General features: G+C 35.5%; 1 protein-coding gene across 1 annotated transcript in view; it reads left to right on the forward strand.

Annotated features, from left to right (window-relative positions):
* The first annotated feature begins 12,262 nt into the window (after positions 1–12,262).
* LOC145686130 (protein FAM151B) overlaps positions 12,263–19,706 on the forward strand; it is a 120,285-nt gene continuing 112,841 nt past the window's right edge. The window contains exon 1 of the mRNA XM_081759109.1: positions 12,263–12,608. Within this exon, the coding sequence (XP_081615235.1) occupies positions 12,545–12,608 (64 nt within the window). The 5' untranslated portion in view covers positions 12,263–12,544. The remainder of the gene's footprint in view (positions 12,609–19,706) is intronic.

The raw sequence follows: 19,706 nt of genomic DNA on the forward strand, positions 1-19,706 counted from the left end.
TGAAGTATTTTTAATATTTCTAATCAGAGTGCTCCATTAACCGTGTATATTTGACGATAACTGTTTGGAATCAGATCAAATGCACTCGTCATGTAATTTTATAACAAAATGGCAAGCGTCTATTTACTTTTGTCATAGTTCTCCCATATTCACTTGCTAGTGATCGGCGACAATTGCCAATTAAATTCATACAATTATACGCACCCATCTCAAGATTTTTCACTTCATGATGTAAAGGCAGGAGTTACTCTTGAGCCCCGGAGCTCAAGTATTGTCCTTATAATAACAATTCGTCAGGGAAAAGTAATATATAATAATAACCGCATGCACATGACTGGCGATAGTTCATGTTGGTCCCTTTGCGATTCTCCGTGACAAATCAAACGAGCGGGGATCAAAATGAAGTCCTCGCTGTTACGTGGTGGTAACTTCAATATCCCCGATTCTAGATATCTGCTTCGACTCGGCGAATCCCTGCCAGTAGTGGCACACTAGCGGCAATCCTTCGACGCGTCGCTATATTGACGATCGCCATTTACCAGCAAGTGGGCCACTAGGTGTTGGCGACGTTTACGGCATGGAGAAGCTAATAAACAAACAAACCAATAAATAAATCTAAAACCTTATAAAAATGTTTTCCCAAAATTTACATCTAGCAAAATCATTTGTTGGTATTCCAGAACTGCAAATTCACCTGTATTCATAATTTACTTCTATCGTAGTTTTGATATGAGAATGATGTGTCTGAAACTGTAACACAGGTCATTAAGACTTTTTTTTTTTTTTTTTTTTTTTTTTGCTTTAGTCAGATTTAGCAGTTTTACTTAGTAGTTAGTCAATTTGGATCTGTGATTTTAGAGTTTTAGAGATTTCCTTAAATTTTTCATTTCTACAACAGTTGGCAACTAACACCATTAACGTATCTCTTTCGATATTTCCATAGGCAATGGCTTGGTCACTCCCAGTATATTTCATACAATGAACTACGGTGTCTTACTCCATTAACCCGAACTACATTTAATATCCAACAACTCTGTACATTTTCTCTTAAATCTGCAAACTTTCTACTAGGTTAAAACTCAGTATTTTCTATTTTCTTCCTTTCTTGCTAAAACGAAAGTGTTCTTTAGACAACCTGAAATGATGACTCTATATTACATTATGTTGCATAGGGCATTTTATGTAGCATATCATTTGACAGTTGGACACTTTCTTCGTATATTGAAAGCAACAGGGATTAAGTCCTTCTATACTTACATGAGAAGTAAACAAACTCTTTTTAATTCGTGGAATTGTGCCAATGCACTAGGTCCAGAGAGTTTTTAATTTAAGATTATTATTATTATTATTATTATTATTATTATTATTATTATTATTATTATTATTATTATTATTATTATTATTATTATTATTATTATTATTATTATTAATATTATTATTTTATTGACTTAGGTTTTCCTGAATATTAAGCAATATTTCACAAAAAGCTGGTATTTTTAAACAAATGTGTTCGATATCAAGTTTTCATAAAGTAGTCACTCTCTCCTATAAATAATTTCAGAGGGGTCGCGGTGGCTCAGTAATAAAGCGTTTACCTTTGGTGCATGGGATCCTTGGTTCGACTCCAACTCGCACTAAGTGAATTTTGTGGTGGACAAACACCATGTGCATGGGTTTTCTCGGGGTTCTCCCGTTTTCTCCCACTTTCTTCATTCCACCATTTCATTCATTTCTCATCATCACCGTGTCCTTTAGCCTAGTCGGTATAACCGTGGGTCGTAAAACTTAAAGATTTGATCTCAAATAATTCCAACCCAAACAGTTGCAGGAAGTATGTCATTTCGAATAAAACAAACTACTCTATAAAATTCTGAGTATTATTATTTTTTAAATATACAATTCTAGCGGACCTTATTTCTAAATCGAAGGGTAAGAAGACTAAATTCACTCTTATCATTATAGATTAATTTCAATTGAAGCAGTTAAAATAGTTGGGGAAAAATTAGAAAGCCATACCCTATATTCCAGTGTGCCACAACCGGATAACAGGCACACAGGCGTGCCCAGCAAATTACAAGAATATTTGTCGAGTTTATTTTATTTATTATTATCAACGATTCTCCCATGGATCAGCTGTCTGTATACAGTTAAACAAACAAGTATCACGTTGAGGGAATGAGTGTAATTATTTACTTTAATAGTAATAGAAAGGTATATTTTCTTGTATTTTCTACCGGGAATAACTGCATCCGGTCTAGAAAGCTGGGGCTAACAACGAAGGAACCCGATGTGCCAAACACACACCACTCTATAGTCATGAGTGCCACAAGTCCTTTTCTACGTCTTGGCACCCTAAAGGTTGTTGCCTTCAAAGAGAGAGAGAGAGAGAAATAACTTAAGTCTATTGCACTTCCATGCTTAAATAAATACATTATATAAATAACTGTTTCGTTTTCTGTTTTTTTATTATTATTATTATTATAAATTTCTTAGGAAGTTGACTGCCATATGTATGCACACTGCTCTCCCGTGCAGCGCCTCGTGTATGATTTTCCATACATAAACTATATATTCCAAGTTTGTTGTGTTCGTTCTATAGGTGTGTTTGTAATTAGATGCATATGGCGTAGAAGTCAAAATTTAATGTCCACGCTACGTATATGCAAAACCATAGACAAAGAAATTTATGAACAAAGACATTTATGGCGCTAAAACAAAAGGCAAAAATAAAGAATTACTGGCGGATTGTTGCCCGTTGTGCACAGGTATTAACGGTTAACAGTGTTAAATTTAAACACATAGTTTTAATTAAGCACGAATTTAACTTATAGAGTACAGTGCGGAAAGACTGAGGAGTTTGCTAGGATCGTTACAATATCGAACCCCGTAAAATGTACTGCAAACCTGTGCGCAACCCCCCCGTAATGTTCAACAGATGTTGTGTATTAATGCTCATTTCAATGCAAACCTATATAGACCTACGCACTTCAATACTCAACGAAGGTGCAGAGACTATTCATGAGTTCCAGTATTAAACTCTCTCACCCAATGTATTCTCCTAACATGTCTCCCAGCGATTACAATATTTTTTGGTATCTCAATCACTTCCTAGTAGAATAGCTTTAACTAGAGACTACTGATTAACCTGGTATTGGATGTTTCACTTTCTTACCTTTGGAGTTGACAGTCATGGGTTGGACTTTTACACGCAAATATCTAATATTAACAACGTTTCTTCTAGAATTTCGTAATATTGTATTATTTCTTTGTATTATTCATTAGCTTGGTTAGACTTGTTTAAACACTTTTCTCTTTGCACCTATTCCTTAACGTTGGACAAAAATACACTAGCTCTCACCGGGAATCAAATCCAGAACCAATGCACTTGAACCATTTGGCCACAGCAAGGCAAATTTAAAAAGAAGTTTCGATTTTCTTAGGAAAATTGTGATTGGGTGTAACATTTAAAAATATATTTAAGAATGGGTACGGATGAAACGCACTGAATTTTCTCGCTCGAATTTCTTAAACTGACTCGTGTTAGGCTGCAGCTATTACTGAAACATTTATTTGGGAAATGCGAATAAAATAATGTGTTTTAGAAAACTTTGTTCGAAGCAACTTACATCCAAAAGTAAAGTACCCATTCGTCATATTTCTGTTAGAAATAACTTATGCCATACATTAGAATTATTAAGGAGATAATTGTATGTGAACTATGAGCAAAAGCGTCTGAGTACTTTCTGAGAAAATCGTTAAAAAATTCATCCCCAAGAATAAAATATCCCTTGTATATCTTTTCAGGACAAACGAGTTATGCTATTTATGAAATACGAACAAAATTGCCAGAGTAATTATCGACAAAATCGTAGGGTAAAACTTGCTCCGAAAAGTAATATACCACTTCTAGCTTTTTAGGATGATGGAATTATACCATATCTTTAGGTTATTTATGTAACATTTATTTATGAAATATGAACAAAATTGGGTCAGGCGTTAATGGGGAAATCGTCGAAGAGTAAGCTAAACTACCTCTTCTGAATGTTTACAGGACGAACGAGTTGTGTCATATTGTCAGGTTATTAAAGATACATTTATTTATAAAATGTGATTGAGAAAATTGTTCAAAAAACTGCATTCCATACAGTAAATTACACCTTACGTATTTTTTCAGAGCAATGATTCATACTATATTTGTAAAAATACAAACAAAATCTTTACAGCCGTTTTTGAGACAATTTAATGATTTTAAATTTTCATCCTTCAGTAAACTATCCTTATTTTTAGGTGTCGGGGGATATAGAATTCGAAACGATAGTGTTATAAACACAAATCTCCGGATGTAGATGAAATTCCGGCTGAGTTAATTTTAGCTGGAGGCGAAAAATTGTGGAACAAGATACACAAACTCATTCTCCTTATATGGAACAGGGAAGAATTGCCACAAGAGTGGAAAGAATCAATCATTGTTCCAATTTACTAGAAAGGCGACAAAACTGACTGTAATAATTATCGAGGCATTTCTCTTCTATCAACATCCTATAAAATCCTTTCAAATATTCTGTTAGCAAGACTGACCACATACGCAGATGAAATTATTGGAGATGATCAGTGCGGATTTAGACGAAATCGATCAACTATCGACCAAATATTTACCATTCGCCAAATACTCGGAAAAAAGTGGGAATACAATACCCCGGTACATCAATTATTTATTGATTTTAGAAAGGCGTACGACTCGGTTAGGAGAGCAACATTATACAACGTTCTTACAGAACTTCGAATACCGAGAAAGCTCATTCGATTAATTAAGATATGTTTAAATGAATCCCAAAATAAAGTCCGGGTAGGAAAATTTTTGTCCACGAGCTTTCACGTCGAAAATGGCCTGAAACAAGGAGATGCGTTGTCGCCATTATTATTTAACTTCGTTCTGGAATACGCTATAAGGAAAATCAAAGATAGCAACCAGGGCCTACAGTTGAACGGTATTGACCAGGCTATGGCATATGCTGATGATGTAAATTTAATAGGGGATGATAGGAGAACAATAGAAAGAAATGCAGAGATCTTATTAAACTCTTGCAGGGACATGATTTTAGAAGTAAATGCAGAGAAAACTAAATACATGGAAGTGCGTCGGGAACGGAATACAGCAAATTATGGATGCGTTAAAATATTAAATAATATTCTATTTTTGGTAAAGTGGATAGTTTCAAATATCTAGGATCAATATTAAGAGAGGAAAATCATATTCACGAAGAAATTAAATGTCGACTAAAAGCAGGGAATTCGTGTTACTATTCGGTTCAAAATCTCTTGTTGTCGCGAATTCTGTCGAGGAATTTGAAGCTTAAAATATACAGAACGATTATTAGGCCTGTTGTTCTGTATGGCTGCGAAACATGGTCACTTACTCTGAGGGAAGAACATAGACTGAAAGTATTTGAGAACAAGATCCTGAGACGAATGTTCGGACCCAAGAGAAACGGGGAATAGGGAATGGCGGAAACTTCATAACGAGGAACTACACAATTTATATGATCTACCCAACATTGTTAGGGTCGTCAAGTCTAGGAGGCTTAGGTGGGCGGGTCATGTAGCTAGAATGGAAGAGAGTAGAAATGCTTTCAAAGTCTTGACTGGAAGTCCAATCGGAAAACGACCATTAGGAAGACCTAGGCACAGATGGGAGGACAATATTAAGATGGATCTCGCAGAGATAGGAATACAAAGTAGAAACTGGATGCAGTTAGCTAAGAATAGAAGTCAGTGGAGAGCTTTTGTGAACACGGCATTGAACCTCCGGGTTCCATAGGCCATATAGTTAGTTAGTTTTTTTAAAGTGTTATAAAAACTTCATGTCTAGAATTCGGTCCAGATACGTCGAACAGTATGGCCTCTATTTGAATACATGAAAAAGCGTGACGATCCGACAGACGAACAGATGGACAGACATCAAAATTACTTTTTCGATATGTAGGGGCGTGAAACTTGAATTCATTGAAATCTCGAATTCGATTTTTATCACTATTACTACAATTTCTTCTTTCGTCGCTCGAACGTGAAAACGAATAGGAATACAACGACACGTAAGGTGATAATTTGTAATTCCCAAAATTTAATGAGTTAAGTTTAATGTGTTGCTGTGCTAGAAAAAGAAAGCTTATGCCTGTTTGTTATATCATTTTAATATCAGTTTTTCACGCTACTATATAATGTAGAAATATGGTATGATTATCGTTCATAGTCATGCTATCTTTTGGAAATATTCGTGTTCCGCATACATAGATCTGTATAATTTAGCTTCGTTCAACGAAAACGTTCCTTACACAGACTTACGATTGCATTTTGAAATCGTGTTTTTGTCGTCGTTAGAATTTAGTAAATATAAGCATAACACTCAAATTAGTTTTTGACTTTTACAGAAAACCAAATTTCTGTAAAAAAAAAAAAATAGCCCAAAAGAAAAAAACTGCGGCTTACTTAATCCCCACCCTCCTTGTGCAGTGCATAATAAAACGCAAGTGTTATATAAATTATCCCCTACTCTCATTCGTTGCCGCTAGCGCAAATTATAAATAAAATTTTAAAAAAAATCATTCCTATAAATCAAAAAGGCCATCTAATCAAAGTAAATAATTTTAAAAAAATAAAAATTAAAAATAAAGTAATTGTTTTTAAGCACTCAGGTTGTTAAATATATAATTTGCTTGTAGTTTACTTATTGTATATTATTTGTTTAATCATAATACATAATACTCGTAATTTTAATCTCATGTTAAATTCTTAGCTGTAATCGCTCGTAACTTTACAGTGTATTATAAAGATTTATAAATTATTTGTTTTAATTTGTTTTTTTTTTATTCATTATCTTTACGGCAAGCACTTTTCTCTTCCCCAATATCTTTTCAGCGGCCAGTGAAAACGGGAACTGCTTATATAGTTATAATGACCTTTCGTGGGTGCTAAGAGCCACAAAGCCAAAGTATAAAGCAAATGGTTAAAAAAATGTCATCTGTTAGCAATCCAAAATAAATCGTCCTATTCCCAATAAACCCACAAAGGTCGGTCATAATTTCTTGCAATTGTGGATATGAAAAAAAGAGAGAGAGGGAGAAAGTCAATACTCTAAAAAGAAAAAAAACACAAGCACACACACACACACACAGACAAACGATAATTTGACATCAGCTTTTTCCTTTCTTCCTTTTTTTCACGACAACAAGCATCATTCGATGTAACGTCATGTCGATATAACAAGGGGTAAACTTGGGAAGACTGTCAAGGTCGCGTATGTTATTTTTCCTGTTCTTGACACACACATCCGAAGTGAGTTGTCTGCTGTTCAAGAACGGGCAGGTAACATACAAGACCATAAACTGAAAAAAAAAAATTATTGCCAATAGTACACGTATTCTAATACTGAATAAATACGTCGATTAAAGGACACTATCAATAATTTATTTCCTTATTATACTGTTTCGGTTCTTATTAACATCAAAGTTATACACTTCCAATAATGTTTTGTTAAAAAAATGGGATGGGATAGGATGGGATTCGATGTGGTGTCAAAATAATAAAATATCTACGAGTCCGCCACTCTACCCACCTAACCACAGAGGCTACGTTGTGTTTGTTCTTTTTTCTTAAGAAATAATCTTCATAACCATGGTGCGTATCGCTTCGAACCTTAACATAAGAGTTTTTCTGTTTAATTCTATATTTTCGTACGACATCTTAGTTACAGAAGCTAATTTATATTTGGCAGGCAATCTACACAATAGGTTTTAACCAATAAATGCAACATTTTAGTCCAGTATCCAGTTCCTTGATCCATCTTCTCGACTCCCCTACTGAATTCCCTCCGCAATCGTGCTGTGCTACTGAAAACATCCCTAGAAATCATCGTTGCCAGTATACACAAAACCGAGCATAATTTTGTTTTTTATTTATATTTTTATTATTTTATTATATTTTTTGGAAATATCTCCTTAGATGGATTGCTCTCTATTATCTCCACATACTAATAACTCTATTTTACCCATAAACGTAAGGAAAAAGGAATAAATACGGAAAATCGTGAGTTACAGTATACGCGCAATTTTTTTGCGCATGGGAGTACATGCCCCAACTGAAGATAAGGATGACGATATAAAAGACAGTTTTTACGAAGAAGTGGAACGGATATATGACCAACTCCCGCGATACCATATGGAAATTCTATTAGGGGATTTCAATGCAAAGGTAGGACGAGAGGATATTTTCAAACCGATTATAGGGAACGAAAGTCTGCATAAGGAAAGTAATGACAACGGTGTTAGACTCGTGAACTTTCCAACATCCAAAAACCTAATCGTGAAGAGTACAAAATTCCCACATCGCGACGTTCATAAATACACTTGGACATCACCAGACGGGAAGACACATAATCAAATTGATCACGTTTTAGTAGATAGAAGAAGGCAATCTAGCATAATTGATGTCCGATCGTTTAGAGGGGCTGATTGTGACACTGACCACTACCTGGTAGCAGCTGTAATAGGAGAGAGGTTATCGTTGAATAAAGGTAATATTCATTGTCCGAAAACGGAGAGATTCAATTTAAAGAAATTAGAAGAGAACCAGGTAAGAGAGAAATACCAGATTGAAGTTTCGAATAAAGTCTCGGCTTTAGAAGATTCGGAGTGCACTAGTGTTGAGGTTACCTGGATTGAAATTAGAGATAGCATTAAAATTTCAGGAAAAGAAAAATTGGGACACGCAAAAATACGTAGGAACAAACCATGGTTCGACCAGGAATGCATAAAACTAGCAGAGAAGAGGCAAAATTACGCTGACTACAAAATCCGAATGAAATAACTACACAAAATTTCGCAGATATCAGGCGGGAAACTTCCAAAATTTTTAGAACAAAGAAACGTGATTTTCTGAAAGCTAAAATTAAGGAACTTGAAGATAGTAAAAATAAAAACATCCGGGACATGTATAAGGGAATCAAAGAATTTAAGAAAGGCTATCAGCCTCGTGCTTATATATTAAAGAAATCTGACGGTACAGTTCTCACTGACACGGATAGCATCTTAAATAGATGGAAAGATTTCTTCGACGATTTGCTTAACACGGGACCAAAAACTAGTGTGCGTGGAGAAAAGGAGATACACACCGCAGAACTGTATATTCCAGAACCCAACCGAATAGAAGTAGAAACCGCTATAAAGAAATTAAAGAAACACAAATCTCCGGGTGTACATGAAATTCCAGCTGAGTTAATTTTAGCTCGAGGCGAAAAATTGTGGAACAAGATACACAAACTCATTCTCCTTATCTGGAACAGGGAAGAATTGCCACAAGAGTGGAAAGAATCAATCATTGTTCCAATTCACAAGAAAGGCGACAAAACTGACTAATAATTATCGAGGCATTTCTCTTCTATCAACATCCTATAAAATTCTTTCAAATATTTTATTAGCAAGACTGACCCCATACGCAGATGAAATTATTGGAGATGATCAGTGCGGATTCAGACGAAATCGATCAACTGTCGACCAAATATTTACCATTCGCCAAATACTCGAAAAAAAGTGTGAATACAATACTCCGGTACATCAACTATTTATTGATTTTAGAAAGGCGTACGACTCGATTAGGAGAGAAACATTATACAACGTTCTTACAGAACCTGGAATACCGAGAAAGCTAATTAGATTAATTAAGATATGTTTAAAGAATCCCAAAGTAAAGTCCGGGTAGGAATTTTTTTGTCCACGAGCTTTCACGTCGAAAATGGCCTGAAACAAGGAGATGCATTGTCGCCATTATTATTTAACTTCGTTCTGGAATACGCTATAAGGAAAATCAAAGATAGCAACCAGGGTCTACAGTTGAACGGTATTCACCAGGTTATGGCATATGCTGACGATGTAAATTTAATAGGGGATGATAGGAGAACAATAGAAAGAAATGCAGAGATCTTATTAAACTCTTGCAGGGACATGGGCTTAGAAGTAAATGGAGAGAAAACTAAATACATGGAAGTGCGTCGGGACCGGAATAAAGCAAATTATGGATGCGTTAAAATATTAAATAATACTTTTGATAAAGTGGAGAATTTCAAATATCTAAGATCAATATTAACAGATGAAAATCATATTCACGGAGAAATTAAATGTCGACTAAAAGCAGGGAATTCGTGTTACTATTCGGTTCAAAATCTCTTGTCGTCGCGAATTCTGTCGAGGAATTTGAAGCTTAAAATATATAAAACAATAATCATGCCTGTTGTTCTGTATGGCTACGAAATATGGTCACTTACTCTGAGGGAAGAACATAGACTGAAAGTATTTGAGAACAAGATCCTGAGACGAATGTTCGGACCCAAGAGGAACGGGAATGGGGAATGGCGGAAACTTCATAACGAGGAACTACATAATTTATATGGTTCACCCACCATTGTTAGGGTCGTCAAGTCTAGGAGGCTTAGGTGGGCGGGTCATATAGCTAGAATGGAAGAAAGTAGAAACGCTTTCAAAGTCTTGACTGGAAGACCAATCGGAAAACGACCATTAGGAAGACCTAGGCGCAGATGGGAGGACAATATTAAGATGGATCTCGCAGAGATTGGAAGACAAAGTAGAAACTGGATGCAGTTAGCTAACGATAGAAATCAGTGGAGAGTTTTTGTGAACGCGGCATTGAACCTCCGGGTTCCATAGGCCATAGAGTTAGTTAGTTAGTTAGTCTGTTTGGGTTGTAGTCATCCTTCCCCTATAAAAGCAGTGCCGGATTTACGTATAGGCTAAACAAGCTATAGCTTAGGGCCCCATGCTCTTGGGGGCCCCTTAAATTAAAGAAAACGACTGGTTGTACATTTCCAAAATATAAGAAAAATAAATAAAATAAAATCTACATATAGCAACAGTTCTTCGTGTTGTGTAGACTCATATGACGTAAATGATGGGACATCTTCTGTTAGCCTGCATAGTTTCTTCGTTTCTGTATAGTGTACCTACGTTCATCTTGATACTTAAAGGGCCCCATTACCTTAAATAGCTTAGGTCCTCATCAAACCTAAATCCGACTCTGTATACAAGTAACAAGCTCCCCTGAAAGGTTTTCTGCGGCCCGCGACAGGATTCCTAATCTGACGAAGTTAGCCTCGAGAATCAATGCATCCCAGTTCAAATCAGATTACGAGAAACTTTTGCAAATGTATTCACAGTTTCATTCATCACAGTTCCTTGCCAGTCGTTCTTTTTTTCTTAAGTTTCGGGGGGGGGGGACTCTTTGTATTCTGGGAGGTCACTGCTGGTACTATTCTATTTATTATTATATTATAGACGTATTATTTTGGTCTCCTCCGGGTGGCACTCTCAGAGCTTCGGGGGGCAGTGCCCCAAAAACATGTCTGGAAGAAACATTGTTCCTTGCATAGTATTAAAAGCAGGGGGTAAAAGTAGATCTGTAAAGGTAGTGGGACGGATGACGTCACACCGTCCCTCATGCCTATCTTTGCCCACTGTAATTTTTTAGGAACTGGGGGACGCCGTACATATATTTTCGAGGTGGGGTGACCCCTGATTGAAAGAATTTTGTAGTAACCTAGCTAAATTGTGCGTTTTTTCTTTCTATTTTATTTGGCCCATTCTTAAAATAGTTTGCCCATCATTGTCCTCAGTGGCGTATTTAAGGGGATGGCTTCCGGGCTTAAGCCCCACCCGAAATTTTATTTACTATTTTAAAGTAAATGAAAATCTTGTACAATTTTCACATTTTTAAGGATAAAGTTAGCAAAGCCCTTCCCGAAATAAAATCGTAAATACGCCACTGATTGCCCTATGCCATGTTGTATTAACAGCTACTGTGCAAGAGCTCACACTTGAACGTTCGACATTTCATAAACGGTACCCCACACGAGAAAATAAATTTTGCAAAAAAAAAAAAATATTTGCTTTTTTTCATGATGTTGGCAATGATACATGAAATGGCACGCATTCTCATTTAAAATTTTCGAGTGACTGTCCAGTGTTCCATGACAGGTGGGACTCTAGGAAAACAATACTCAACATCTAATACGCCCTATGACATTTTCTAATCTCAGTTATTAATTACAAGTAAAATATCGCCTTTAGTTAGTTTAAAAGATTCCTGAAAAGACTGTGGTCTAAGTAGTTTGTGAAACTTCCGATTGGCGTCACTGTCTACTAACGCAAGAAGTTGCAAGTAGCACCCTCTAGTAGTGTAATGATCTATTCTTTCTATTACATCAACTTGACATTGGCACGGCTAGGAAAATAGCGAACAAAACACATAAACAACTATTGGTATGTTGAGCGACAAGCACGTTGGAAGTGGCTCAAACAGGAAAAGAAAAGCAAATCAACAGGTGTGTTGTTCAACCATTCTCTGCGCATGTATTTGTTCGATACACAACACGTGATATTCATTTCGCAAATAAGTATCACAACCCGTCCTGTTGCTGTAAACTGACTAGTTTAAAACGCCACAGCTGCATTCATTGTGAACGGGGTTTGAACACTTCAATATGGTGTGGAGATTAAAGCGAGCTTCTTTATACATTGCTATTATTGTATTTATACTCACCATGGGTAAGTAAAAATACTATTTTCTAGTTGTCTGTAATTTTATTTGCAATAATTGTTTACAAAAATATTTTTCGAGAGTGTATAGTGTGTATTTTAGTTGTTTCACAGACCGACGCGGCTTTTTCAAATTTAGTAGAAAGTTTAACAAAAGTAAGATGTTCCCTGCGGTTGTTAGCGCAACAAAAGACTAAAAAATCGTAGTAAAATACATAAAAATATATTATCGGGATTTATTAGAGCACGTGAGAGAGGGATGCGAAAGAAACACACATACACTGGCCGGCGTCTTCATTTTTAAAGACACAATGGAAACATTATTCTTAACAAAGGTAGCATTTATTTTTTTCTTCTTTTCTCAGTTTTTATAGTAATAATCAGTAGTATCAGTGGCGTATGGAACGAGGATTTCGGGATTTAACCTCCTGAATAAGAATAGGGCAAAAATAAGTATTTTCCAAACACCCTATGATTATGTCCGTCAGGCTAGGGGAGATGGATGATTATAGAATTGTGTGAATGATTATAGAATTGGTGGAATGAGATTGTGGGAGGAAAATGTAATACCCAGAGAATAACCATGGACACAATGTTGTCCACCACTAACTTATTTAGCCAAGGATCGAACCAAAATCCCACACACCAGAGGTAAGCACTCCACCATTTGAGCTACCCTTTCCCCCATTTTCCACATGAGGACATACAGTAGCGTATGAAGTAATTCCTGGTTTTCAGTTCTCCTTAAGCAAAACGTTCTGAGAAATTAAACGTTTACTATATCCAAATCACATGTTCTAAATATGAGATTGAAATGATCCTGTTTGACGATAGTCTATTTTGCGTGCACCGTTGAAGATACATACTGTATGTATATTGAAATGATACGGACCTGGTAGTTTGACCACCTCGCTTGGTGAAATTCCTACACTACTGTGTGTGGTAGAGATATTCAATAGGAAGATTTTTACATACAAATTAGATTTTTTTTTTTAAACACATGAAACTAAATTTTTGTTCATGCTTTACAATTTGGATGCTCTAAGTTTGAGTTCGGTGACTAGTGACCCTGACCAGGACCGCAACCAGAGGGGGGGCTGGTTCCCCTAAACTTTTTGTGGCCCCTTCAGATCTCAATACAAAATGTTATTATTAATAATGAAAAAAAAAGTAGGGGAATTTTTAACAACTTCCCCCCCCCCAAACCTCTTGAGGCTGGTTGCGGGCCTGATCCTGACAAAGGCATTTCCTCAGTGGCGTATTTACGATTTTCTTTCGGGGGCGCTTTGCCTGAAAATGTGAAAATTCTGCAAGATATTTCATATACTTTTTATAGTAAGTAAGATTTCGGAGGGCTTACGCCCGGAAGCCCCACCCCTAAATACGCCACTGCATTTCCTTAATTTTAGCATGTGAATGCCGGGATGACACCTTCGTATATAGGCCATGGATAACTTCCTTTATTCCCTTCTCCATTTTCATTGTTGATTTTTAAAAATAATTCTGTTATTAATTCCTTGTTGACAGTATCTTCTATCTGAAAATTTGTTATAGGAAAAGGTATGTTGCATAGGAGCTAAGTGAACACTGCTCCTAACACTGCACGTTAGGAAAGATAACTTGATAGTTACAGTACATCTTTGTTTTACGTTCGGTGATGATGAGAATTGAGTGAAATAGTGGAATGATGAAAGGGGAAAGAAATGGGAGAACCTCAGGAAAGCCCACTTGGTGTGAACTGGGATCGAAGCAGGGACACAACGCACCAGAGGTAACTGAGTCGCAGCTTTCCTTTAATTATAGTACGATTTACATGGCTCAAGAATCACCCCTGGCATACATCCTTTTAAAAAAAATAGTAAGAATTAAAGCCGTTTAAAGATGATTTGTGGTAATCTCGCACTTTAGCGTCGTGAATTAAAATTAATGATTTCAGGGCTGCCACATATGACAAGACAATAATGAACACTCTGTTATCAACATATGTTCATAAAGAAAAAGATGCTACCAGTGCTCAAAGCTAAATATTCAATCTGCGGACATCGTGTTAGAATGGATGGCTACTCTGTATTGTGAATTACTATCTTGTTACTACAAATGACCGGGGAAACGTGTCTAAAGTAAAACTTAGACACGTTCATAGTAATTTTTTGCACTAAATACTATCTTGTTTTAATTTAACCAATATACTCTTTCTGCTGGTCCAGTAGCTAGCACGTGTCTTTGGTGTACTTCGTTCCGCGTTCGATTCCCAGTGGGAGACATCGCAAATCAAATTAAATAATAATAACCAATATACGTATAAACTATTATGAGAAATCATTCTAATTATACCCATATTTCAGTCTTTATTGTCCCTTTTTCCAATAACGCCCACGAATAATTCAGACATTCTTACCTGCGCATCAAAGGTAATTCCGTTCGCAAACTACAATTTAGTTAAAAGCACAAGAAACTGAAACCATAGTTCATATTCTGTCACAATGGAGGATTACAGTAAATGGAAACATCAGTTAGTGTCATTAGCTGTGTCACTTAACTGATGCACGTTAGTTGATGTATATACTTTTCTCCTTATGAGGAAATATCTAAAAGGTGTAAAATGTTAACATCTAGGCTACTAGTTCGTAAGTGTAATTACATATTCAAATCTATAATACATCACTTAATGTAATTCTTATGGAAGAAAATATATTAATAAACTCAAATTTTCCTATCGTTCCTTTTTCTGACATGTTCACAAATACTCATTACCAGGCATTCTTTTATTTATGCGTCAAAAATAGTTCTTTTCTTAAACTGGAGTTTATTAAAAACCACAGAAAATTGAAACCAACCAGTTCGCATCTGCACAATTTAGGATTACCTTGCATTCAAACATTAATTAGCGATAGGGTATCATTTGAGATTGTGTCATGTCTACTAGATAAGTGAAATAAATTATGAATTTACAATTTTCTAGAACCTAGAAGAATGCAAGAATGTCCCTAAGTATCAGCCACAGAAAAAAATTCATTCGTCCTGTTTCAAACACATTCCGAATTTGAACCTGGCAACCAGTCTGCTCCAAATTGTAGAGCGTATCAGTTAACTAAGGACGTTATGCCTACTCCATGCGGGACCATTATTTTCTGGAATTTTGAAGAATGTCAGTTTGTTTCTAGGTATCAGCCGCGAAAAATTCCCAACTTGTATCCAATATATATTCCCGATTTGATTTGTTATTACGCCGAAACTTGTTTCAAAATTAAAGCTGTTATTGGCGCTATTCGCTCTTTATGGTATTCTTGTTCTTTTCTAGTGTCATCGCTGGCGTTTGGACAACCCTTGTGGAAAACTCGAAGGTGACCACATTCGGGATAATTCGTGGATATCTTCAATAACGTGTAGTCATATATTCGAGCATGATGGTCACAGATTGAATTTTTAGTTGTAAGCACTAGCATTTTCTTTTTTAATGAAAAATGTTAACTTAGGCTGTGTGTGCGAGCTTCATCATTAGTGTGTGCAATATGTGGCAGCCAGTGGCGTATTTAGGATTTTGTTTCGGGGGTGGCTACGCACTACACGTGAATAAGCACATATATTTTTCCTTTTGGGTGCCGACAAATTTTAATGAAGTTTTGCATATAACAAATTTATTTCGGGGGGGCTTGAGCCCGGTAGCCACCCCCAAAATACGCCACTGGTGACAGCCCTGAAATCACTAGGTTTTAATTCACGACTTTAATGTGCAGGATTACCTCGATTTATTGTCAGTCTTCTGCCATCGCTGTTATTTTCGTTTAGATTGGAGTTCGCTTCCTCTTGACATAGCCCGTAAGAACTTTGAATTAAAATATTATATACTGATACTGTACAATCACTGAAAATGTAAACCTGGGCTATACTCGTCAGAAAGACATATGCTTAACCCAGTAGCGTACCCAGGAATTTATTTCGGGGGGGGTTCAAACTAAATATGAAGCTATTTTATATTAAAATTGCTAAAATTGCCCCTAAAATTAGGCTAAATTTTTAAAAAGTCGAAATTTCGGGGGGGGTCCGGACCCCCGTGTCCCCCCCCTTCCGTACGTCCCTGGCTTAACCAGTATAATGGCCTACTTTATTCGTAATATAGAGCCTGATGCCTTAGTTTTAGTCTTTTTCTTGTACCGGTATGTAACAGGCTTGTATAATTTCTTAATTCGCCCACTTTAACTATCATTCATATGAATTTATTAGTTTCCTTCCGCTCACAGAATATATGATCTGGAACGTTTCTATTTAACTTCGGTACGGTATAAATGTTATATAAATTTATATATATATATATATATATATATATATATATATATATATATATATATATATATATATATATATATAATATCGGCCATTCCACGTAAATATGAGCCTAAGGACAGAAAATTGTTTTAAATATATTTTGCTCGTTATTTATATAAAAATGACCAGAAAGATTCAAAATTTACTATGCAGATCGATTTTTTGTTAAAATGTTTTAGTTTTTGTATTTTTGAGCGATTGAAATTCTATGCTGTACGAAGCCAGTCGAAGGGAGAATTTACCAACAATATTGGACACTCCTAAACAACACATGATAAGCATTTGATTCAGTTGTACTGCGGTGTAGACAAGCACGTACACCTTAGGAACTGAAGCTCAGAAGTTTTAAAGCTGTTAATATATTAAGTAGTCTACTATTTGACTACTTTTGGTACCAATGTAATTATGTAACGCCCGTTACAAAAAAGATATATTTTTTTCTATACAACTTGTACTAAAAGTCAGAAGTAGTCTATCTTTTGCAAAAGTAAAAATGAGCACATGGACAATATAACAAGAAAATGAATATCATTAAATTTATAATTTAATAGTCAAAAACTGCGTAACGGGTGTTACATTGCCAATGTAACGGGTGTTACACGTGAATTGTTAGCTTGGTTTAACAGTGACATTTTGTACATTAGGCTAGCTCTAAGACTCTAAATAGGGAATTTGAAGTTAGTAAAGTTATACAGGGTCCTCTTCTGAAGACAAATTATGGTAAGGATGAGCAGTGGGCGAAATTAAGGGACATTATACCGGAGGTGATGAAATGCACTCCAGAGAATATAATATCTAGGAGATATCGTACGATGGGGACTCCCTCTCATTCCCCCGTTAAGTCGCATACTCAGGGCAGTGATTAAATAGCATAAAAGTGCCGTATTTTAATTGAGTACTCATTACATACCAGAAGTCTACTTCTTTATCAGAAGTCCAATACGCTGCTTTGGAAGTCTTCGTTTAGCAAATCATTAGAGGCTGCAGCGCGACAGATTTTCATTAAGAAACCAGAAAAACCCTACACTACAATGATGTGTACGCAGACTCCGAACGAAGTTGTGATCAGCCCTTTGCGGAAAGATGATTGTGTTGGAATGTTGTCTTGCTGGCAATGAAAGATGAAATAAGTAACAAAGATTATCGTCAAGTTGGAATCTGTCAAGGATTTTCGGACGAAAATTGTGATATTAGAGTTATGTTCTTGAAATCTTGTGGCGAAAAGGAATTCGAACTACGCCGAAGTTTAGAAAGTATACTAGTGACGTGCCGTAAGGGGGGTTTAGCGGGGCCACGGCCCCGGGCGCCGAAGTAAGGGGGCCAAAAATTCGGTAGGAAAAGATAAGAAAAAAGAGAGAAAAAATACTTTACATATCAGTACACGTTAGTATGCACTTAAATCCTTTCCTGTTTTAGAATTGGTCCTATAATGTTACTCATGTTAGGAAAATGCGCATATATATAAAATGGAAGGAAAAAAGTAATAAAAAATCCTCGAAGTCAAGGAAAAGCAGGGTTTATTTTGGAAAAGTTTCTTATTGTTTGCCACAGCCATAGTGTCGCTTCGCGGCTGGTCTGTCGACGTGACTAATATGTACGGCTACGCCGTCGTATACTCTCGCCCCGGGCGCTGATTTTCCCAGCAAGGCACAATATAATTCATTTTCATGACGTGATTGGTAAACTGCCAAACCCGATTATGAAAATTAAAGAATAACAAAGTTGTGTAGCAGTTTAGTTCCAGAGTTAGTCACTGAAGCATAAGAAAAATAGACTTTTGTTGATGATCAGTGTATCAACAGACCTAGATATTTAATACTGATACTTCCTACCCACACAGCAAGGAATATTTTCTCAACCAAAAGAAAATATTTTCCTTGGTTTCCAAAAGGTTTTCCTTCTCTGGAGATTTCCATGCTGGTTTCCCTAATGTATTCCGAATATTTCCGGAAAATATTTTTCCAAAAATGTTTAGAAAACATTTTAGAAATTACCGAAAGTACATTTTGAGAATGCTAGCCGGAAAGTATATCCAGGAAAATATTCACAAAATGTATTAGAAATATTTTATTGGATGTAATCTAATATGTTTTCACTATTGAGAAGGAAAATATTTTCGAAATGATAATAAAAATGTTTTCAATATATGATATGGGAAACAATGAAAGGAAATATATTCCGTATATTTGAAAAATGTTTTCTAATAGGTTATTTGCAATATTTTCTATTTTTACAAGAAAACATATTGAATATATATTTTTTAAAACGTTTAGAATATTTTAAAAATAAATTCTTTCATAATATAAGAAATATTTTTCAGAAATGTTTTAAAAAGGTTTACTTAATTTTAACAAAAGTATTTTGGTAACCTTCTGTTATAACTTAAATGGAATATTTTCGTACAATATTTTAGTCTTATTTCCAGAATATTTTATCGGATTTTGAATATAAAACTCTAAAACAGGGAAAAGTAAACATATTAAAAATGAATAGAAAATGTTTTCCGTTATGTTTTGGAAAATATTTTGTGTTTTTACTGAACAACATTTTCTGATATATTATAGAAATATTTTTACATTGTTTTCAGAATATACTCTTCCGTTACTGGAGAAAATATATTTCTTGTTATATCTGAGAAATATCCCAAATACTTACCGGAAATATTTTTAGAAAATGTTTGGAAAACATTTTATGAAGTACAATAAGTATATTTTTAGAACGTTAGAAGGAAAATAATCTAAGGAAAATTTTCACAAATTCTACTATTGTGTTGAATGTAAT

This window comes from Thermobia domestica, chromosome 5, assembly GCF_964235325.1.
Source record: "Thermobia domestica chromosome 5, izTheDome1.hap1.1, whole genome shotgun sequence".
NCBI lineage: Eukaryota > Metazoa > Arthropoda > Insecta > Zygentoma > Lepismatidae > Thermobia > Thermobia domestica.